This window comes from Salmo trutta, chromosome 14 (assembly GCF_901001165.1).
Source record: "Salmo trutta chromosome 14, fSalTru1.1, whole genome shotgun sequence".
Classification (NCBI taxonomy): domain Eukaryota; kingdom Metazoa; phylum Chordata; class Actinopteri; order Salmoniformes; family Salmonidae; genus Salmo; species Salmo trutta.
In genome coordinates this window covers 62036359-62058524 of record NC_042970.1, presented here as the reverse complement: position 1 = coordinate 62058524, position 22166 = coordinate 62036359, and the positions used below count along the sequence as shown (strand labels likewise).

The window sequence follows — 22166 nt, the reverse complement described above, 5'->3', positions numbered from 1 at the left end:
TAGAGTTCTTTGGCCACGCACACCAGTGCTGGGTTTGGCATCAAAAAAGGGAAGCATATGCAATAAAGTACCTCACGCCTATGGTAAAATATGGTGGTGCATCTTTGATGTTATGGGGCTGTTTTGGTTCTGCTGGTCCTGAGGCCCTTGTTAAGGTCAACGGCATCATGAACTTTACCAAGTACCAGGACATTTTTGCCAAAAAACCTGGTTGCCTCTGCCTTGGCTTCAAGTGGATTTTCCAGCAAGACAATAACCCGACGCACTAATCAAAATCCACAAGGAAATGGTTAGCCACAGAATCAACATTTTGCAATGGTCATCTGTCTCCAGACTTGAACCCCATTGAAAACCTGTCGTTTGAATTGAAGAGGGCAAGTCCATAAGAGCAGGAGAATGATATGGAAAGATTCTGTATGGAGGAATGGTCTAAGATCCCTGCTACTGTGTTCTCTAATCTCAAAGAATTTTTGAAAAAGGGGAGGGTGCTATAGTATTAAACAGGGGTGCCAATCATCAATTGTATTAGTGTAAAATAATATAATTTCCCAATTACTTTGAAGATGCAGTATAGCTCAGTATTTGTATAATTTATTTTATAGTATTTTTTTTCCTATTTTTTGCTCGTCTTTGTCAAGTGTGCCAATAATCATGGACCTGACTGTATGTCTTGTGATAAATCCAGTATAGGGTCTGATTGCCCATTGTTTGTGGTTTGCAGGCCCAGATCAGTGTACCGGCCCCTTAACCCACTGGTTCCGCCCAGAGGTAAGGGATGCTCTTCTAGCTTGCAGCCTGTATTCACCATCATGGACTGTCTTGTCTCCATTGTCCTTGTCAGGGTGGCCTGTATTGTATACACTTAAACCGACAGCTATTTTTGTTTTACGTTTGCCCTGTGTATTCACATGCTTTCGCTTCGCTATTAGGTTATAATAATAGTTGTTATATTGTTTACAGATTCATTTCTAGAAATGTGTGTGTGTGTGTGCATATTCAGCTTCTGTGTAATAGATAATGTCCTCTCTATCAGCTTACCTGCTGGTAATATATTGTTGACGGTAATAATTATAGCAGGGATTTTGTTCATGTTTGCCTTGTAGTGTTACTTGAGTTATTTATAAGTAAATACTGTAGAGTTTTCCCCTCCAGAAGTCTGTGTGTGTTTGTGTGAATGCGTGTCCTCGTGCATGTGTAGTAGTAGTAGTAATAATAATAATAATAGCCCACAGTACGTGTGTAACATGCCTTTGTCCTCCTCTTTTGTATTTTTTCATTCCTATAGGAGGAGATGATGACGGTAAGTTGGAATTTATGCATGTTAATCTATGTATATTGAATTGTGCTATTTATAATATGCTTTAATGAATGCAAACTGACACAAGGCCTATTGTCATCTTGTATCCGTGCAGGCGAAGGCTTCTACAACTGGCTGGAAGGTAACTTTAAAAATGTATTTTTATCGCATCAATTTTATTTATTTTTTTAATCGCTTCAAATTAGCATTATTTTCACTTCTAACACACAATCTATTTTGGAATGAAGCAGTGGTACATCTTCTGTCAGCACTGTTACACCCTACAGTAATTTCCCTGTATGAGACACCACAGGACAGGTAGAAACTTCTAAATGAATTCCACTAGAATGGGGTTATTTAGTCCGTTTCAGAATCAATTGAATGTTACGTGTCATCGTCGAATGCCCCTTAACCACACCACTCAGAACAGCCACTCGCATCCAAACTAATTCAGCCGAGACACTATCTCTCTTCAACTTTTTCTCTTGACAATGGGTTTTCAACATCTCTCAGGTTGCATCCCAAATGTCATATTTTCCCTATGTCATGCTGCACTACATTTGGGGGCTCTGGTCAAAAGTAGTGCACAATATAGGGAAAAGGGTGCCAAAAAAAAAGTGCCCACTTTGTATGCCTTCATTAAGTTATTTTTTCTCAGGCAGACAGTAGTGGTGGAAACCTATTGGGGTGGGCTACAAAGAAACCAAACACAGTTCCATTCCTTGGCTCTAGTATAGCGAAGACTATGAAATGAGCCTTTGTTGTGAATGTCCTGTGACGTGCAGACACACTTACTGGACCAAGAGAGGGGACTCTAGTCACTCAAATGTGATGAGTCGACAACACACACATACACAGTGATGGCAGAATTTTTCTGAACTAGGTGTGTGTGTGTGTGCATGTCTCAAGCTTTATTTTTTCCTCCTCTCTTTCTCACCCTCTCCCTCCCCCCTCTCTCTTCCCATCACCCCTCTACACACACTCTCTCCCTCCCTTCTAGGTCTGTGTTTGGAGAAGAGGGTGTTCTACCGGCTCATCTCTGGTCTCCACAGCAGCATAAACATCCACCTGTGTGCAGAGTACCTATTGGACGGTAGGAAAAACGGACCACTTCCTCTCCATAGATGTCAAAACAGTCACCACCGTTATATGGTCATAGAATTATAATTCTTAGACTCGAGGTGCTTCTTCTATTCTATGGCAATTTTGATGATGAACCATGGCAATTTGCGTGGCGGATTCTATCTCTGGTTGTAGTAATGTATGTTGTGTATTGGTGTTTGTGTGAAACCAATTGTGCATTTTCTGTATATTTACTCTACTTTTGTAAGTGTTCTTGTATTGGGATACTTTCATATGAGGCTGTTTTATCATTGTATAACAGACTCACTGTGTTTACTTCTTCGTAACGTCAATGCATCAAGGTTTCTAAATCAGTGGTCCCAATTGTTCACCCTAACGTCATCATAACGTTGTGCCAACGTCGATGTAACCCTCACTATTCACTCACTCCTGCTCTCGTCAGAGGGCTGGGGCAAGTCCCTGTGGGGCCCCAATGTGCAGGAGTTCCGCCAGCGCTTCGACCCGGCCGAGACCAAGGGCGAGGGTACGCGGCGCCTCAAGAACCTCTACTTTCTCTACCTGATCGAGCTACGTGCCCTCTCAAAGGTGGCGCCCTACTTTGATCGAGCCTTCGTCAACCTGTACACGGGTGACCGTCAAGAGGACCGAGCCACCAAAGAGTTACTGTTGCAGTTCTTCAACGAGACCAAGTTAGTTTTTTTTATTTATTTCACATACACTACTGTTCAAAAGTTTGGGGTCACTTTGAAATGTTCTTGTTTTTGAAAGCAAAGCTAGACATTGTTAATGTTGTAAATGACTATTGTAGCTGGAAACAGGATTTTTAATGGAATATCTACATAGGCGTACAGAGGCCCATTATCAGCAACCATCACTCCTGTGTTCCAATGGCATGTTGTGTTAGCTAATCCAAGTTGATCATTTTTAAAAGGCTAATTGATCATTAGAAAACCCTTTTGCAATTATGTTAGCACAGCTGGAAACTGTTGTGCTGATTTAAAGAAGCAATAAACTGGCCTTCTTTAGACTAGTTGAGTATCTGGAGCATCAGCATTTGTGGGTTCGATTATAGTCTCAAAATGGCCAGAAACAAAGAACTTTCTGAAACTCGTCAGTCTATTTTTGTTCTGTGAAATGAAGGCTATTCCATGGGAGAATTTGATCAATTTGATGTTATTTTAATGGACAAAAAAATTTGCTTTTCTTTACAAAACAAGGACATTTCTAAGTGACCCCAAACTTTTGAACAGTAGGGTATATTTTTTAAAGCTATTTTTAAAAATATTTATAGAAGCGATAGTGAGAGAGGAGGGTGACAGTGAAGAAAGATCGAGAGAAGGTGGATACGTTTTCTGTAGGCTGGATTCAAACCTATGCCGACACTGTAGACATGTGCCAGAGGCTGCAGCATTACAGCTAAACCAACCAGGCCACAAGACCAATTGAGTCTTAATAATCTTTCGCCCTACTGAACTCTAGGGCTTCAATGAGACCATGAGTTTCAGTTCAAGTGGTCGGTTTTGACTGTGAATTAGAGTGGATATTGTCTTGTCTTTGAAATAACCGTCTATTCTCGTCTCCCAGAGCTTTCCCAATGCACTTTGACGAGAAGTCCATGTTTGCTGGGCAGAAGATCGAAGCAAAAACGTTGAAGGTGAGTCCACGCATCTCACTTTCATTTCACTATTAGTACCACATAGCAATGCTAACTAACATGCTTATATTTGCCATAAGCAAATCGTAGAATAGGTTTGACCCGTATCTCAATGGTTTGGTCCCTACCATAGCTTTGTACAGTGGGACTTAATTTGGACTGTGGAGAGCAGATGTGTCTTTGCAGATTTTTGTGCTAGCTCACTGCACGAGCAGCTAACTAAATGAGCCAGCCGTTCAACAGACAGTGTTTTTTTATGCACTGTATAATGATTTTGACTCGTCCATTGAACTTGACTTGACACATTCATGATATGGCCTAGTAGACCTACATACTGTACATTTAGGCTAACATGAAGTCATAATAGCTAAGCTAATGACAACTGACTTGGTGAGTGTGTGTGTTTGTTTTAATTCCTCAGCCTCACTGATTATGACTAAATCTGTTCAAATTATACTGAATGAATGCAGGTGTTTGCAGGCTATTTATCCGCATTGAGCCTAGCTCATACCCCCACAGGAAGCAAAGCCTGAAACATTCCCGTCTCTCTCGCCCCGTTTTTACCAGGAGGAATTCCGGCTACATTTTAAAAACATTTCCCGGATCATGGACTGTGTGGGCTGCAGTAAATGTCGACTGTGGGGGAAGCTACAGGTACGCCATTTTGTCACCTGGGGACCCATGGTTATTTTTAGCGGTAGTTACCCATTATCCATTGTGCTGTGCTGTAGTTAGCTGTTATGCAATGAGTGCTATTTGTAGATGTGATCAGACAGTTTTTCATTTATTTCTCTTCATATCAGGGTTATTTAGTTACATTGCAAATTACAGTGCAACTTGCTTCAGTTTAATACATAATGTAGAAAATATATCTTAAGTTCTTGATGTATGAAGATTTAATTCAAAGGATACTTTTCTGATTTCAAACTGATCCCGGCACGTAACACGGGCACCATTTATAAGCAGTAACAATACCCTTAGGACAATAACCAAAACCAATGAATTTTTAGTAAAGTCAAGAGGAAGAAGCAATATGGAATTGTACCCTATATCGTGGGACAGTGTTAGATCTGATGATATATTGGAGAATATGACATACCAGTATCCACATCCAATGTTTCTGAACATTTACTGGATATCAAATATGTTCATAAGGTAAAAAGAGACTCTGAACATTGAAATCTACGCTCCCATGTGGTTCATGGGCGACAATGTTTCAACCCTTTTGTCAGTGTCTCAATCCTGGTCCTGGGGACCCAGGGCACATTTTAGTTTTTGCCTTAATAAGAAGACACATGATTCCACTAATCATAGACTTGATGATTAGTTGAACCAAAGGGTGCAGGACCAGGATTGAGAAACGTTAAAATAATTATACGCTCATGAAACCTTATCACCAATAAACCACGTGGGATCATGGATTGGCGTGTGTGAGATCTCAGGCTTTCTCACATGATAAACCCATTGCTCCCCGACACCCCATTGCAGACCCAAGGGCTGGGCACAGCGTTGAAGATCCTTTTCTCTGAGAAGGAGATCAAGAATCTACCGGAACACAGCCCCTCTAAGGGCTTCCAGCTGACACGGCAGGAGATAGTGGCCTTGCTCAACGGCTTTGGGAGGTTGATACCACTTTTATACATGTTGTCTCTTTATGGCTGGTACTACTGCCTTGGAAACTGGGTGGTGTTCATTAGGGCACACAATGGGAAAACATTTTAAAACGGAAAACAAAAATGATAATTTCATGCTGGAAAAAATCCAGATAGTCCTTCGGTTTCAGTCTGTTTTGTTCCCTTTGGTGTGTAATGAACACAGTTGGCCTCATGACGGGGGATTCATATTATTTTCCACTAACCCTACCACCCCTCCCCTAATTGGATTAAACTAAAACAACACTTAGGCTTCTACTTCCAGCTTATACACCCTATATACATTTTACGGGCACAATCAATTTGACAATAGTTCTATTTTGTTTGTTTTTAGTCCTGTCCTTCCTCTACCCTCAACCTCTCCCATGTATTTCTGATGTCCATCCAGTTTCTATTTGCAATATATTTTTAACTGTGCTGTTTCACAAAAGTTCTGAACCTATATACATTTTACAGACACAGAATGTTTTGCATCTTGTTATTAGTCCCACCCTTCTGCTCCATTCAACTCCTCCCATCTATCTCATAACACCATCCATATTGGATTTCTATTTGCCATATATTTTTCAACTGTGCTGTGATGCTTCACAAAAGTTCTGAACCTTTCTATTCTCATAGTTTCTACAGATTGTAAATCAATGATAAAATGTTTTGCTAAAAGTATAATATAATACTTTTTGCTAAAAATTGTATCTTGAATTATTATTAGTGATTGATTATGACTTTTCAAATCACTAAGTATTGCTATCTGCACTGTTAGCTCCAGGTAAATGTTGCAATTCTTCAGCCATTACTGGACCTGTGACCAAAAACAAGCTACATATGGACAGTCCCCCATATATATTACATTCTATTGGTTGCAAGAATTTAAAAATTTGAAGTTTTGAATCCGGCATCGTTTTGCGTATCAGATCATAAACCATGTGCTATGGAATTGGTACATTCAAGTAATGTTAGCATCTCTCTCTTTCTCTCACACTCTTTCTCGCGCTTTCTCTGTCTTGCAATTTCAAATTACTATTAGCATGACATTTAGTAAATATTGCCAAATATTGCATACATTGTCATAAATAGTTTCTCAATCTATTTCTCTCCCCATCTCCTCCCCCCTTCTGTTTTCTCGCTAGGCTCTCCACAAGCATCCATCAGCTCCATGCTTTCCGTGCCTTGCTGAAGAAGAAGAGGTAACACCCTTCAACAGCACTACCACCTCCTAGCCACCAGGAGGAGCCAGCCCAGAGAGAACTGCAATAGTCTTATTCCTCCCCAGAATAAGACCAAGTTCAGGGACTTCAGGATACACTGAACCCCCATCCCCTCCTCCCTCCTTCCTTCCTTCTTCCTCTATGTATAACTCTCCTTCTCTCCCCTTCCTTCTAAATCTAGGTCTCTTTCCATAGAGCGTAGCGCTCAATGTGAGAAATCTGTACCTCATTTCGTTGTTTTTAAATGTTTGTCTTTACTTTTGTGGGTGAAAGTGTTCACCATTTCAGGCATACTAGTTGTGAGCTAGACCCACCTGTGTGTGTGTGTTTGAGTGAGTACATGTTTGTCGTTGATCGCCAGTTGCAGCTAAAGGATAACGAGGATTCATTCCATACTTTTACGACCACAAACTTGATAAGCATACTGCTTTTTGCTATCCTAGAGGTGTAACCTTTTTTCTGTGTGAGTGAGTGCATGTATTGAACGAATGTCTATGTGAGCGACTGTCTGCTTTTGTCTGTGCATTTAACTGTGCTGTTTAGGAGTGTTTTTAACATCTCCACGTGGTAACCCAGTCTTTCTGCGCATCACAAATGTATTATATAAAGCCTCATTTAAATGTGAAAAGACACAATCCGCAAATTGTTCATCTGTTGACAACGATAAGCTTGCGTTACTTCTCTCATACCTATTCTATTTGGTGACAGAACGGTTCATGGTGTTTTATTCTTATCCTATTATTTTGTTGGTTTTATGAAAGACGAGACTTGCCAGGGTGACGGCAATCCCAAATGTGTAAGAGGTGTTTTCATGGCAATGAAAAAGCGAAACCAGTATTTTGTTTCATAGTTCACTTAAATAAGCTATCATCCTGTGAAACTGCCATGTTGGAGAAGAGTACTGTTAAAGTATAATGGAGAATGCAGCCAATGGTGTGGGGGGGGGGGGAAAGCAACTCGAAACAAGCAGTGGGATTTGTTCCCCCATGATGGTCAAGTTTACTGGGGTGTCTTGGTGAGCTTGCCATGTAAATCAATTCAAAATGGATACGTGTAAATCAATTCAAAATGGATACGTGTAAATCAATTCAAAATGGATACGTGTAAATCAATTCAAAATGGATACGTGTAAATCAATTCAAAATGGATACGTGTAATGGCATTTAACGTCACACAACATTTTTGTACTGTCATACCCTTTAGGGCTTGGACGATACCAGTATCGCGATATTCGTTAGTATCGTACCAAGGAAACAAAACACAAAGCGGATTTAACTTTAGGAAAACAGCCCTAACGTTCCACACACTATACATGTTTTATTTCTGTCTGAAGTAGGTATTTTACCATGTGGACCAAAGATTTTACGTTGCCTTTCTTTTCTATCATGTCAAAGCACATTTTAGTTTTTCCCGCCATATACGTTTTTAGTTTGTGCATCATCACCCCCTTGAGTAACATTGGTTAGAAAATGTCGCAAGTGAAGATTGCCTTATGTGCAAAGATCAAACAATCGGTAGCCATACAATACATGTGTAATACTTTGTAACACATGTTTTGTAAAAGAAAGATCTCTATCTAATCAAACAAAGGTAGACATGTGGTCCAGTAAGTAGGAATTGAGTCAGTGGTAGCTGCCGGATGCTTATGCTAACATAAATAGCAACGCTAATGTCACCTTGAATGTGAACGCTATGGAGATTGAACAAGCTGTTCCTTCTTTGCTTAAAATGAAGGAAATAGACAAGATAAAATTATTATCTTAGAGGAAAAGCGTGTGTGTGTCTGTCTGAGCCTCGCATGCTTTCAAAAACACCAGAACGTCCTGTGCAATCCACTTGTCTGCCTTAAGTTCCAAAAAAGTGTTTTTAAAAAATGAATAAAAAAAGCTTGAGCCTGCTTTCTTGGATGAAATCCACCATTTTGTCTCCAATGATCTCTACGCTCTTCTGCTAGCTCTGCCTTTGTAACATTCAGATTCCCCAGAAAGTTGTACTATTTGTAAAAGGAAAATTACTGAACTTTTTTCAAATCTATATGAATATATATAGTTGCACCTGTATTGATGTGTATTCTTATTTCATTATATTTATTTGAACAGAGGAATAAATATTTCTGGTTGTCATTCAAAACTTTTTGTGCATCTTTTCAGATTTGTGCCATGAGCTATTATGTACAAGCACATTTGGAACAATACTATTTGACCTCACTGGAACAGAAAGGTGTACTTCATACCCCTCAAAGCAAGTTCCACTGTGTTGTTTTGTCATTGTTCCCCTTTAATCAGGGACTGATTTATACCTTGGACACTAGGTGGGTGCAATGAATTATCAGGTAGAACAAAAACCAGCAGGCTCTATATGCTTCATTTCATATTTTTAAGTCATTTTTAGCAATAAACCCTGAAAAGGGTTCTGTTGTGTTATTTGGACTTGTTCTGACCTCATCATGAATGAAATTGTAGACAACGTCGGGGTCAATTCTGTTTCAGCTAGTGACTAAATCAAGAACGGTAAGTAAGCTGTCACCACAAATGTCCTTTTATTCATGTTTGTGTCAATACCGACCACGATACAGACAGAAAAGCGGACACAAAATAGAGCATCTGATCAGTGAAACTTTCTTCATTACAAATTACATGAAAAAAAAAACTTCCTGTTTAAAAATATAGAATACAATTTTTTTCACCATTACATCACCAATAAATTAATGTATGTTCATAGTCGTATTTACTGCGGATATAGATATGACATGATTTTGTTTCTGTATTTGTGTCATTATATACAGGCTTTAGGATATTGATATTGTCTAAGGTCAACTACCTTGATGTATAAGTTTGTGCATGACTTAGTGCTAGATTATAGTATGGGTTTATTTCACAGGTTTTCTAGATGACTTTCTAAAATGTCTATATCAGTGGTTCCCAAACTGTGGGGTGGGGGACAGAGTTTTTTTTGTTTGTTGAGGAACTCAGTCAGGCTTACAACTTACTCTTGAAAGTTGTAATAGTAGAATGCACAAGGCACAATTTTGGGTAGTGTGTCATCTGTCTTCCTCTTGTCATTAATTGCATACCTTCGAGAGCTATTTATAACTTGTCAAAAATGTCCAGACCAACTAGCCCATGTCAGCTAACGGGATGTTCCCCAATGATGGAAGGGGGGCCCCGAGTGAAATAGTAATGGAAACACTGGTCTACATTAACACTAAGTGACTAATGCAGTATGGTGGCTGATGGACAAAATACGGATGCTGTCGAAGTGTCAAAGTTTACAAAGTGCATTGCGTTGCTGTACAGTGCAGTGTGGACTGGTTCAGAGTTGTGGTCAATTCCATTTAACATTTTTTTGCTTTTCATTTAGGAGAATTTGAATTTTTGCTTCCTGATTTGAATGAATTGAAATGGAATTGACCCCGACCCTGGACTTATGTCTCAGTATGGATGAAGCTCTCCCGTCACCGGTGCCAACCGTTGTTCGTCCGTCCCCTTTTGGACAGTGAAACTGCTGTTGTGGCTGCCCCAGTCGTAGCAGTCTGTAATTAGGCTATAGAAACAAAAGATAAACAAATACTTTAGTTTAAAAATAAAAACCAAACATGAGGAAATCAGTCAATTTAAATTAATTAATTAGGCCCTAATCTAAGGATATCATATGACTGGGAAAACAGATATGCATCTGTTGGTCACTGATACCTTAAAAATAAAATGGGCCTCACAATGGACCTCAGGATCTGTTTTTTTGCGCATTCAAATTGCCATCTATAAAATACAATTGTGTTCGTTATCCGTAGCTTATGCCTGCCCATACCATAACCCCACCGCCATCATGGGGCACTGTTTACAACATTGACATCAGCAAACCGCTCACCCACACAACGCCATACACATGGTCTGCGGTTGTGAGGCCTGTTGGACATACTGCCAAATTTTCTAAAATGACGTTGGGGGCGGCTTATGGTAGAGAAATGAACATTCATTCTCTGGCAACAGCTCTGGTGGATGTTCCTGCAGTCAGCATGCCAATTGCATGCTCCCTCAAAACTTGGGACATCTGTGGCATTGTGTTGTGTGAGTAAATGACCCATTTTAGAGTGTCATTTTATTGTCCCCAGCAAAAGGTGCACCTGTGTAATGATCATGCTGTTTAGTCAGATTCTTGATATGCCACACCTGTCAGTTGGCTGGATTATCTTGGCAATGGAGAAATACTCACTAACAGGGATGTAAACAAATTTGTGCACAACATTTGAAATACATATGGAACATTTCTGGGATACTTTATTTCAGCTCATGAAACATGGGACCAACACTTTACCTGTTGTGTTTATATTTTTGTTCAGTGTAGTTATTTCAGTATATCTTTTAAATCTAAAACATACTGAAAAGTAACCTATCCCTGTCTTAACTGTACTGTACCTTGTGGAGTTGTTCTGAGGAGGGATGCTCCACGCCAAGTCATCGTCGCTATCGTACCGACGGGGGTTGTCAAAGAAGTAACCTCTGGACGAGAGCACGTGGTTCGGGATCCCTGATCCACTCTGCAAAGACGGAGCATACCGAATAAGCTAAAGAAATCGGTAATGCTTTATTTAAGAGTCCAGTTTAAGATGGTACTTACCCCAGAATTTAACACAATAAGTAACTACCTGGCATCAAATGGTATAGGCTTACATAGTGACATTAGCGTCAATGAATCGCAGTGAAACCGATGTGTAGAAGGTCCCTGGTTTGGGGCGGCAGGTATCCTAGTGGTTAGAGCATTGGGCCAGTAACCCAAAGGTTGCTGGATCGAATCCCTGAGCTGACAAGGTAAAAAATCTGTAATTCTGCCCCTGAGCAAGGCAGTTAACCCGCTGTTTCCCGGTAGGCCGTCATTGTAAATAAGAATTTGCTCTTGACTGACTTGCTAAATACTGACTAAATGAAGGTTAAAATAAAAGGTGCGAAGCAATTATTAGGTATTTACCGTTTAAACAACTAACTAGCTGGTTAAATTAAAGAGTTTTACGAATCAATCTAACATTTCCAAGCTTCTCTTTCCTTGTCATCTGAACACACACACACACCCTGTCCTGTGGCAGCCTGCGGACCCTGAAGAAGAAGACCACCAGGGAGGTTGGCAGCAGTTCCCAGACAAAAAGGATCACCCCGAACACGATGTAGCCAGCGTCCCCCAGAGTGGACCTCAAGTCAGCCTGCACAGAGAGAGCGAGAGTGCATTTGTGTTTATCCCTCCAGAGGGTCTTCATTTGTGGCTCGTTGGTGTTAGGCTGGCGAAGTGTGTTTGTCTGGCGAAATGTATTTGACTTGTCCCACATATACTGTGTTTGTGTCTGTCTGCCTGTCTCGGTGTGTCTGTCTGTCACATTCTTTTTTATCTCTGTCCCTCTCTTCTCTCCCTCATTCTGTGTCTGGGATAGCGTGTCATCCTTACCTGGTCGGACACGTTGTACCAGTCGTAGTCGAAAGAGTTGATGGTCTCGATGTTGGTCAGAGCAAGCACCACCAGGTTGTAGCAGGCCCGTGATGCGTACAGCAGAACCACCAGGACGCCAATCAAAGTCACCTGACACACTGACGTTCCCTGCAACCAATGTTGAGGGAGGTCATGAACTACCAATCAGCATTAATATTTCCGAGGGGTCACAATTTAGTGCTACCGGGTTCACACAATTTCCCACCTCCAAAATAAATAAAGACATTCAATTAATTGAATTGAACTGTTTTTTAAATTGACCTTAAATCTTATATGTTGTGTCCTACTTTCAGAAAACCATAGAGCAGACCTAGACAATCTTAAGTATGTAGCCGTATGTATCAAGTGTCTCAGAGAAGGAGTGCTGATTTAGGATCGCATGGACAGGCAAGACCTGATCCTGGATCAGCAATCCTACTCTGAGATGCTTGATACAGACCTGTATCTACAAGTTCTGAAGGTCCTACCTTGGACTCGAGGTATATGCTGGCCAGGGACATCTTAGCCACCTTGTAAAGGCAGATGGACAGCGAGACGGCGCAGAGCACGAAGAGCGTATCGTTGATGGTGACTCTGACCAGGACGATGGTCTTGACCTCGGTGGCGGTCATCTTAACCAGCAGGGCACAGGCCAGGTTGACCACCAGGAAGAGAAGACTGACCGCTAAGAAGACCAGGTAGAGAGGGAGCCTGCAGAAGGAAAGAAATGGAAGGGGAGGGAGGTCTAAAACACTGCAATACATACCACATGAAATGAATAAAATCTCTGGGCCCTAGTTACAGCCTTTGAGATATGTGAGGGTCCTGTATATGGAGAGGAAGAGAAGTGGAAACTCAGCCTACTTACTTGTATTTAAGGAGCTCTGGGGTATACTTGGACTTTGCCTTGAAGTAAACCTGTTTTGGGTGACATAAGAAAGCAAGTTATACTTTGGATATTTTCCCAATGTTCTTTAAGAATTTGCTCCAAAGATAACAACAAACAATCAACAATGTGGCCGCTCAGCTGAAGAACCAGGTAATGAATTGATTCTGTCTCCAGAGCAGATATATTTGAAGGGATCCCGAAGAATTCCAAACAAATTGGACCCTTTTTTCACTATGTAGACTGAGTAAATAGCACAAAAAGAAACCCATGACGTTTGTCTGCTGTTGACATCACGAGGCCCTACTGTATTATATTCAATAGTCATGTGTGAAGGGAAACAAATGCTGCGAATAGATGTAGCATTGTGTCTCTAACTGGCTATACAGAACAGTGGGCATGAGAATGTCAAGCAAGTGTGTGATTGCTGGTGTCTGGAGACAAGGGCTGTGTAAATCTCTATTGTGGGCCACCCCTCTGAGCCGGGTTCCTCTTAAGGTTTCCTTCGTCCTAGGGAGTTTTTTCCTGCCCTGTGCTTTTGCTTCTGCTTTGCTTGCTCTTTGGGGTTTAAGCCGGGTAAATGTAAAGCACTTTGTGATAACTGCTGATGTGAAGAATCTATATAAAATAATTTATAAAACGCCAGATCCTCTATTAAGTCTATTACAATTTAATTTCGTGCTTCTGATAATGATTCATCATCTACACTGAACAAAAATATAAACGCAACATGTAAAGTGTTGGATCCCATGTTTCATCAGCTGAAATAAAATATCCCAGAAATGTTTAGCACATAATGCATATTTCTCTTAGATTTTGTGCACAAATTTGTTTACTTTCATGTTAGTGAGAATTTCTCCTTTGCCAAGATAATCCATCCACCTGACAGGTGTGGCATATCAAGAAGCTGATTAAACAGCATCATCATTATACAGGTGCACCTTGTGCTGGGGACAATAAAAAGGTAACTCTAAAATGTGCAGTTTTGTCAAACACCACAATGCCATCGAGGTCTCAAGTTGAGAGGGAGTGTGCAATTGGCATGCCGACTGCAGTAATGTCCACCAGAGCTGTTGCCAGAGAATTCAATAGTTTCTCGTTTTCGAGAATTTGGCCGTACGTACAACCGGCCTCACAACCGCAGACCACGTGTAACCACGCCAGCCCAGGACCTCCACATCCGGCTTCTTCAGCTGCGGGATGGTCTCAAAAGAGCCACCCGGACAGCTGATGAAACTGGGTTTGCATAGCCGAAGAATTTCTGCACAAACTGTCAGAAACCGTGTCAGGGAAGCTGATCTGCGTGCTCGTCGTCAACACCGGGGTCTTGACCTGACTGCAGTTCGACGTCGTAACTGACTCCAGTGGGCAAATGCTCACCTTCGATGGCCACTGGCACACTGGGTAAGTGTGCTCTTCACGGATGAATCCCGGGTTTCAACTGTACCGGGCAGATGGTGTCTTGTGGGCGAGCATGTCAACGTTGTGAACAGAGTGCCCCATGGTGGCAGTGGGGTTATTGTATGGGCAGGCAAAAGCTAATAACAACAAACACAATTGCATTTTATCGATGGCAATTTGAATGCACAGAGATAACATAACGAGATCCTGAGGCCCATTGTTGTACCATTCATCTGCCGCCATCACCTCCTGTTTCAGCATGATAATGCCCATGTCGCAAGGATCTGTACACAAATCCTGGAAGCTGAAAATCTCCCAGTTCTTCCATGGCCTGCATACTCACCAGACATGTCACCCATTGAGCATGTTTAGGATGCTCTGGATCGACGTGTACAACAGCGTTTCCAGTTCCCACCAATATCCAGCATCTTCGCACAGCCATTGAAGAGGAGTGGGACATAATCCACATACCACAATCAACAGCCTGATCAACTCTGTGCAAAGGAGGTGTGTCACACTGCATGAGGCAAATGGTGGTTACACCAGATACTGACTGGTTCTCTCATCCACGCCCCTACCTTTTTTTAAAGGAATTTGTGACCAACAGATGGATATATAAACTCCCAGTCATGTGAAATCCATAGATTAGGGCCTAATGAATTTATTTGATTGACTGATTTCCTTATATGAACTGTAACTCAGTAAAATCTTTGAAATGGTTACATGTTGCGTTTATATTTTTGTTCCCTGTATCTAAAAGCAGCATGACTTCTTGTCTGACCCATATTGCCCACACCTCACCACAGCGCCCGCTATGATATATTGTAAATAACTAGCGGTATGAATATATAATTGCCAAATGTTGTGTGCCCGTTGCACAATGAGGTGGCTGTGCGAAGCTACTAAATTAGAAAAACGTTGCTAATCTTCCTTTGCGGGGGCTTCATACCTTTACACTCCTGTCTTTCTTGAGCTGCCCCCTCCTTCCCACTGCCTTCACGACCCTTCCACCACTTACCTCTTCTAGGGGAGCTTTCCCCATAGGATTGTATATCCCACCTATTGGGGATGCCACCATTTCAACAATATCGGAAATAACAGTCCACAGCTATTCTGTTTACAGAACACTCACACATCAATGTATAATCATATTAATTCCCTGAACTACTACCTAGACACTGAGGCTATTTACAACATATAGCATCCAACCGTAATCCACATTTTGGACCCCAATGGACCCTCAAAATGGGCTCAATATGGCTCTTGTGGCCTCATGAGACCCCCCATTCCCTCAATGTGGCCCCTGGGAGCGCATCCTCACCTGGGCGCAGTAGAGGTTCATGAGGCTCAGCGTGAAGAACTGCAGGCAGACGGGGAAGCAGTAGAGCAGCCAGAAGGCGAAGGGCCCCAGCGTGTTGGCCGTGACGCAGTCGCGGAAGTAGAAGGAGAAGAGGAGGGCGCGCAGCGCGGCCCACAGCAGACACAGGAAGAGGAAGGCCGTCTGGTAGCTGAAGCGCTTGTGTCGGTATCGGAGCACCAGCCACAGCTGGGCATAGATGAAGGCAAAGAGGAGAGAGTAGAAGACGGTGTAGGCCACCGTGAGGCCAAGCTTGACGTAGGGCGGGATGGCCGGGGCCATGGTGGGCGGGGAAGGCAGGGAGCCGTTACCGGCTGCTGCCGTCGTGAATGCCGGCTCTGGTGCCGCTGACATCCCCACGACGGTGCTTTTCTCCACCACCTGGGATGATGACTCCAGGGACATGTCCATCGCCTCTCCATTCATCCTCTGTTCCTCAACGAGGGAGAGAAAGAAGGGAATCCTTTTTTCTTCTCTCTCAGGCAATGTGTGGCTGGTAGAGACGATATCTCCTCTCCATGGAGTCTTTGCTTCAGACTCACAGCTCTGCTGTCTGACTCAGCGAGAGGGAGGGAGACAAAGGAGGGAGGAGAGGGGGAAAAGAGACACTCCCCTCTTTTTTGCCGGTGCTCCTGTGGAGAGTGGTTGGAGGCAATGTCACATGATCGTGGCTCGGAGCGTTTCATTGGTCGGGGGCTCGGCAGGAGGCTGTGATGCATTTGAAGAGGATGGAGGGAGGGTACAGATGGATCGAGAAAAAGAGAGCGAGAGAGAGAGAGGGAGGGAGGAAGCGAGAGGTGCACTGACTGTACCTTAGACCACGTGCTGGAGGGACCTGTCATCTGCTCCCGGCCCCCTCTTCTGTCATAGACAGCATCATCATGCAGCCTGTGCCAACTGTTTTTCGCCCCTCCCCCATTTGTTTCTCCTCAATTCTTATTTCCTACATCCATACAGAAGGTTGTGTAATGGATGCATCACAGTGATGGTGGGTGCTTTAAATATGTCAGTTAACCACTTGGCTGAGTAAGAATTTTGTCCACAAATGTACCCACAATTCTATTATACGCTGGGTGTACAAAACATGACAGACTGACCAGGTGAATCCAGGTGAAAGCTATGATCCCTTATTGATATCACCTGTTAAATCCACTTCAATCAGTATAGATGAAGGGGAGGAGACAGGTTAAAGAAGGATTTTTAAGCCTTGAGACAATTGAGACATGGATTGTATGTGTGCCATTCAGAGGGTAAATGAGCAAGACAAAATTCTAAGTGTCTTTGAACGGGGTATGGTTATAGGTGCCAGGTGCACCGGTTTAAGTGTGTCAAGAACTGAAACGCTGCTGGGTTTTTCACACTCAACAATTTCCCGTGTGTATCAACAACGGTGCATCACCCAAAGGACATCCAGCCAACTTGACACAACTGTGGGAAACATTGGAGTCAACCTGGGCCAGCATCCCTGTGGAACGCTTTTGAAACCGTGTGGAGTGCATGTCCCGAAGAATTGAGGTTGTTCTGAGGGTAAAACAGGGAGTAACTCAATATTTTGTACACTCAGTGTGTATCCTGCCTAGTGGCACTATTGAGCGTTGGCCGCATGATGATTATATTTTTGACTATTCAGCATCAGATAAGAAATGACTGAGGATGTGTTTTTGGTATAACATATTATAAGCCTACTATGCTACAGTATTTTTTGGTTCTCTGTGTCTTCGGATTCACAGACACCCATATGTCATCAATGTATATTTCGACATGTCCTATTGATTCACGAGACACCCTCTACAACCACTGTGATTATTATTTGACCCTGCTTGTCGTCTATGAACGTTTGAACATCTTGAAGAACGATTTGGCCTTAATGGCCATGTACTCTTATAATCTCCACCCGGCACAGCCAGAAGAGGACTAGCCACCCCTCATAGCCTGGTTTCTCTCTATGGTTCTGCATTGTTTGCTGTTTGGGGTTTTGGCAAGGGTTTCTGCATAATCCCTTTGTGTCATCTGCTGATGTAAAAAGGGCTTTATAAATACATTTGCTTGATTGATTATTTGTCTTTTTATTATGCGCTATAATTTACCATTTACTTTGAAACATATTATCGTTATGATTTTTTTATATTGTTGTGTCTCAATGAGCCACTAGGCTATAAATAGGATTTAAGTGCAATATTCAGGTCACTGAGGAAGACATCAGCTTGATGTCGAAACGTCACTCACCTGTCCACATCCTGTACAATGGATTAAAGTGAGCAATAACAAATCACTCTGCCTTTTTACCTCGAATTAGTCCTTTTGGATGATTTTCTTGGTAAGCCATTCTCGTGATTTTTGTCATTGTTGTTGAGCACCCTTCCTTTCATTTGTTTGATGAAGCGCGAAGGCCCACCTGAACTTTATGCTACAGTATAATGTATGCTATTATATTATGTTATGTAAAATACGAATTAATCATTGTGGTCTTGCGAAACATTGATTCAGCTTTATTCTTGCTTTACTAAACCAGCACCATTGTGAGAACGGACAATCGTCTAATAATAATAATAATAATTGATGTGTATGACTATTAAGGCGTAGGCAACAGAACTTGATGAGAGTTATTTTAAGCGATGTAAGCGCCCTCAGAATCATGGAGCTGAAAGGACAGCACCGTAACCAAGTGCTCACATATCGCCCTGAATTCCACTGTGCAAGAGACGGTCCGTGGAGTTTTATGAACTTCAAGGCAGACACGCAGTGAATTTGGATCCTAGATCTCGTTGGTGGGATGATAAGGTTCATGTGGTGGATCAGTTCGTCTGCATACGCAATAGAGGTGGTGCGTTTCTGTAAACTAAGCACTCAGACAGTAGGGCGAGTTCAAGTGTGTCGTACATGGGCCCCAAGCCCATAACGAATTGTTTTGAGGACAGCCGTTTCTAGCACATGGTAGAGTTTTCTGTGGATGGTCTTGTTACGTCGGATTTGGTCCGACCGATGGACTGGCCTTTGCACACAAGCCTACAGTATTCATCATTTGCGCCATCGCCAGAGAAAGAGAGAGAGAGAGAGAGAGAGAGAGAGAGAGAGGGAAGAAACCACCGTTTACCTACCTACAGTACATTCAGACCCTTTCCCTTTTTCCATATTTTGTTATGTTCCTCTTATTCTAAAATTGATTAAATGCATGTTTTCCCTCATCAATCTACACACAATATCCCATAATGACAAAGTGAAAACAGGTTTTTAGACATTGTGCAAATTAATAAAAAAAACTCTAACAGAAATACCTTATTTACACACCCTTTTGCCATGATACTCAAAATTGAGCTAATGTGCATCCTGTTTACATTGATCATCCTTAAGATATTTCTACAACTTGATTAGAGTCCACCTGTGGTAAATTCAATTGATAGAAAATGATTTGAAAAGCCACACACCTGTCTATATAAGGTCCCACATCTGATCCCACGGTGCATGTCAGAGCAAAAACCAAGCCATGAGGTCGAAGGAATTGTCCGTAGAGCTCCGAGACAGGATTGTGTCCAGGCACAGATCTGGGGAAGGGTACCAAAACATTTCTGCAGCATTGAAGGTCCCCAAGAACACAGTGGCCTCCATCATTCTTAAATGGAAGAAGTTTGTAACCACCAAGACTCTTCCTAGAGCTGGCCGCTTGGCCAAAATGAGCAATCGGGGGAGAAGGGCCTTGGTCAGACCAAGAACCTGATGGTCACTCTGACAGAGCTCCAGAGTTCCTCTGTGGAGATGGGAGAACCTTCCTGCAGCACTCCAATCAGGCCTTTATGGTAGATTGGCCAGACGGAAGCCACTCCTCAGTAAAAGGCATGAGAGCCCGCTTGGAGTTTGCCAAAAGGCACCTAAAGGACTCTCAGACCTTGAGAAACAAGATTCTCTGGTTTGATGAAACCAAGATTGAACTCTATGGCCTGAATGCCAAGTGTCACGTCTGGAGGAAACATGGCACCATCCCTACGGTGAAGCATGGTGGTGGCAGCATCATGCTGTGAGGATGTTTTTCAGTGGCAGGGACTGGGAGACTAGTCAGGATCGAGGGAAAGATGAACGGAGAAAAGTACAGAGAGATACTTGATGAAAACCTGCTCCAGAGTGCTCAGGACCTCAGACTGGGGCGAAGGTTCACCTTCCAATAGGACAACAAACCTAAGCACACAGCGCGACTCAGTCAAATAAATTATCAATAGTCAAATACTTTATTAGGACGAGCAATGAGGTAAGGTAAAGCAGGCAAGGCCTCTAAGGCCAGACCACAATAGGCACTTATCACAGTAAGAGGCTGTTCCTTCTCTTGCTAGAACAAAAGACTACCTGCTATGTGCCGACCTGGTACCGATGAACCTGCCGTTTCTACTTGTAGAATCGGCAGTGGCAAAACAACTTGACTTTGAGCCAATCAGAGAGCTCGAACATCCATGTGGGGTAGCCGACAGGCGTGACAAGTAAAAAGGAAAAAAAAACAGGTCATTTTTTTCGGGCCTAATCTAATTGTTCTAACTAAAACAATAAAGCTGCATAATGCAATTTTTTTTATAGAGCAAGACTTTACATCTAGCTATGGAGTTTTGTGCTGGAAGAAGGATTTTTTTGTTAGGCTAGTTACCTAGCAATTATTGAGCAAGGCAGCCATACACACTTCATATGGAACAAATGGGGTGGTAAGTGCAGCACAATGTAGCACTAAATGCTTTAAAAAGCTAGCTATCTGTAGCTAGTAATATTATAATTAAATCACAATTGATTCGTTTCCATTAAGCATCTGCTGTAGCTGGCTGCTGAGAGTCAATGCAGTTTCTTTACTTTACCTAGCTAGCTAGCACAACAGCTTGCTAATGAATCATGCAAAACCATTTCGCTAACGTTAGCCAGCTAGCTAAAAATGCATCTATGGGCAGTATGCGATTATGGAGAACTAATTAAATTGTTTCTTTGTCATCTTCCTAGCTTGTTATCTAGCTGTGGCCATATGGCTAGTATCATCAAGGGCTTTGTACAACAGCAACATTACTGCCATTAGCTAGCTAGCAAACATTGACTAGACCTTAAAGCAACACACACGGACATGCATTGCCAAACAACGCTACTGCCACCTTCTGGTTTGGAGTGGCTGATGACTTCAAGGTCTTTGCTGTGTTAACACAAAAGAGATTGACTGCCGATTCAGGTTGTACCTTTTACCGTAACACAACAACATTTGGAAAAAGTCAAGGGGTGTGAATACTTTCTGAAGGCACCGTAAACAGCAACATTCACAATTGACAAATGCAAATGCTTGCATGGTAAATACAAGATAAATATAAGTCACAAAAAACAATTTAATTAAAGCATCTTGCTATACAAGATGAACATAAGTAACACATTGATTTTCATTTAAAAGCCTACTTATGCCAGTACAAAACTGTACTTCTTGCTTTTCGGAGGTAAAGACCTGTATCACGACTCAGGATATGACCCAGATACAGACACAGGAGGCAGATAGTGCAGTTCTCAGATTATTTATTGTTAACAGGGGCAAACAAATGGCAGGTTGAGGACAGGCAGGAGTTCGTAATTACAGTTGAAGTTGGAAGTTTACATACACCTTAGCCAAATACATTTGACCTCAGTTTTTCACAATTCCTGACGTTTAATCCCCTGTGGCTCAGTTGGTAGAGCATGGTGTTTGCAACGCCAGCATGGTGTGTGCAACGCCAGGGTTGTGGGTTCGATTCCCACGGGGGGCCAGTACAATGCAAATCAATTTATAATATTTTTGACATGCGTTTTTCTGGATATTTTTGTTGTTATTCTGTCTCTCACTGTTCAAATAAACCTACCATTAAAATTATAGACTGATCATTTCTTTGTCATTGGGCAAACGTTCAAAATCAGCAGGGGATCAAATACTTTTTTCCCTCACTGTATGTAAGAACGGCCCTTGTTCTGAATTCTGTTGCTGTGCATTTCAAAAGTGCTGAACAAATAGTTAATATTGACTATGTCCGTCTTCTCTCGCTCATTAAGACATTAATGAGCGAGAGATATTATTTTATTTAAAAAAATAAATAATTTTAAAGTAAGATAAGAATAACAAATAATTAAAGAGCAGCAGTAAATAAAAATAGCGGGGTTATACAGGGATTATCGGAACAGAGTCAATGTGCGGGGACACCG

At 42.0% G+C, this 22166-nt stretch overlaps 2 protein-coding genes across 3 annotated transcripts in view; one reads left to right on the top strand and one right to left on the bottom strand.

Moving 5' to 3' along the window:
* LOC115208545 (ERO1-like protein beta) overlaps window positions 1-9021 on the top strand; it is a 28174-nt gene extending 19153 nt beyond the window's left edge. For both annotated transcript variants that reach the window (XM_029776676.1, XM_029776677.1), the window contains exons 8-16: window positions 722-768; window positions 1286-1300; window positions 1413-1439; window positions 2298-2390; window positions 2823-3069; window positions 3965-4034; window positions 4602-4688; window positions 5523-5656; window positions 6814-9021. In XM_029776676.1, the coding sequence (XP_029632536.1) occupies window positions 722-768; window positions 1286-1300; window positions 1413-1439; window positions 2298-2390; window positions 2823-3069; window positions 3965-4034; window positions 4602-4688; window positions 5523-5656; window positions 6814-6874 (781 nt within the window). In that variant the 3' untranslated portion in view covers window positions 6875-9021. The remainder of the gene's footprint in view (window positions 1-721; window positions 769-1285; window positions 1301-1412; window positions 1440-2297; window positions 2391-2822; window positions 3070-3964; window positions 4035-4601; window positions 4689-5522; window positions 5657-6813) is intronic.
* Window positions 9022-9406: 385 nt separating this feature from the next.
* LOC115208546 (integral membrane protein GPR137B-like) lies at window positions 9407-16424 on the bottom strand. Its single transcript, XM_029776678.1, has 7 exons — window positions 15954-16424; window positions 13214-13263; window positions 12834-13056; window positions 12325-12474; window positions 11957-12085; window positions 11307-11428; window positions 9407-10434 (listed from the first exon to the last, which is right to left on the bottom strand). Exons 1-7 carry the CDS (start codon window positions 16413-16415, stop codon window positions 10323-10325), a joined length of 1248 nt encoding a protein of 415 aa, XP_029632538.1. The 5' UTR covers window positions 16416-16424; the 3' UTR covers window positions 9407-10322.
* Window positions 16425-22166: the final 5742 nt, after the last annotated feature.

Excerpts from the sequence above, each read along its gene's own strand:
- LOC115208546 (XM_029776678.1), bottom strand. The coding sequence starts at position 16,415 with ATGAATGGAGAGGCGATGGACATGTCCCTGGAGTCATCATCCCAGGTG. Across the intron at positions 13,264-15,953 it reads TGAACCTCTACTGCGCCCAG|GTTTACTTCAAGGCAAAGTC; the intron begins GTGAGGATGCGC and ends CACCCAAAACAG. Across the intron at positions 10,435-11,306 it reads CCTCAGAACAACTCCACAAG|CCTAATTACAGACTGCTACG; the intron begins GTACAGTACAGT and ends TTGTTTCTATAG.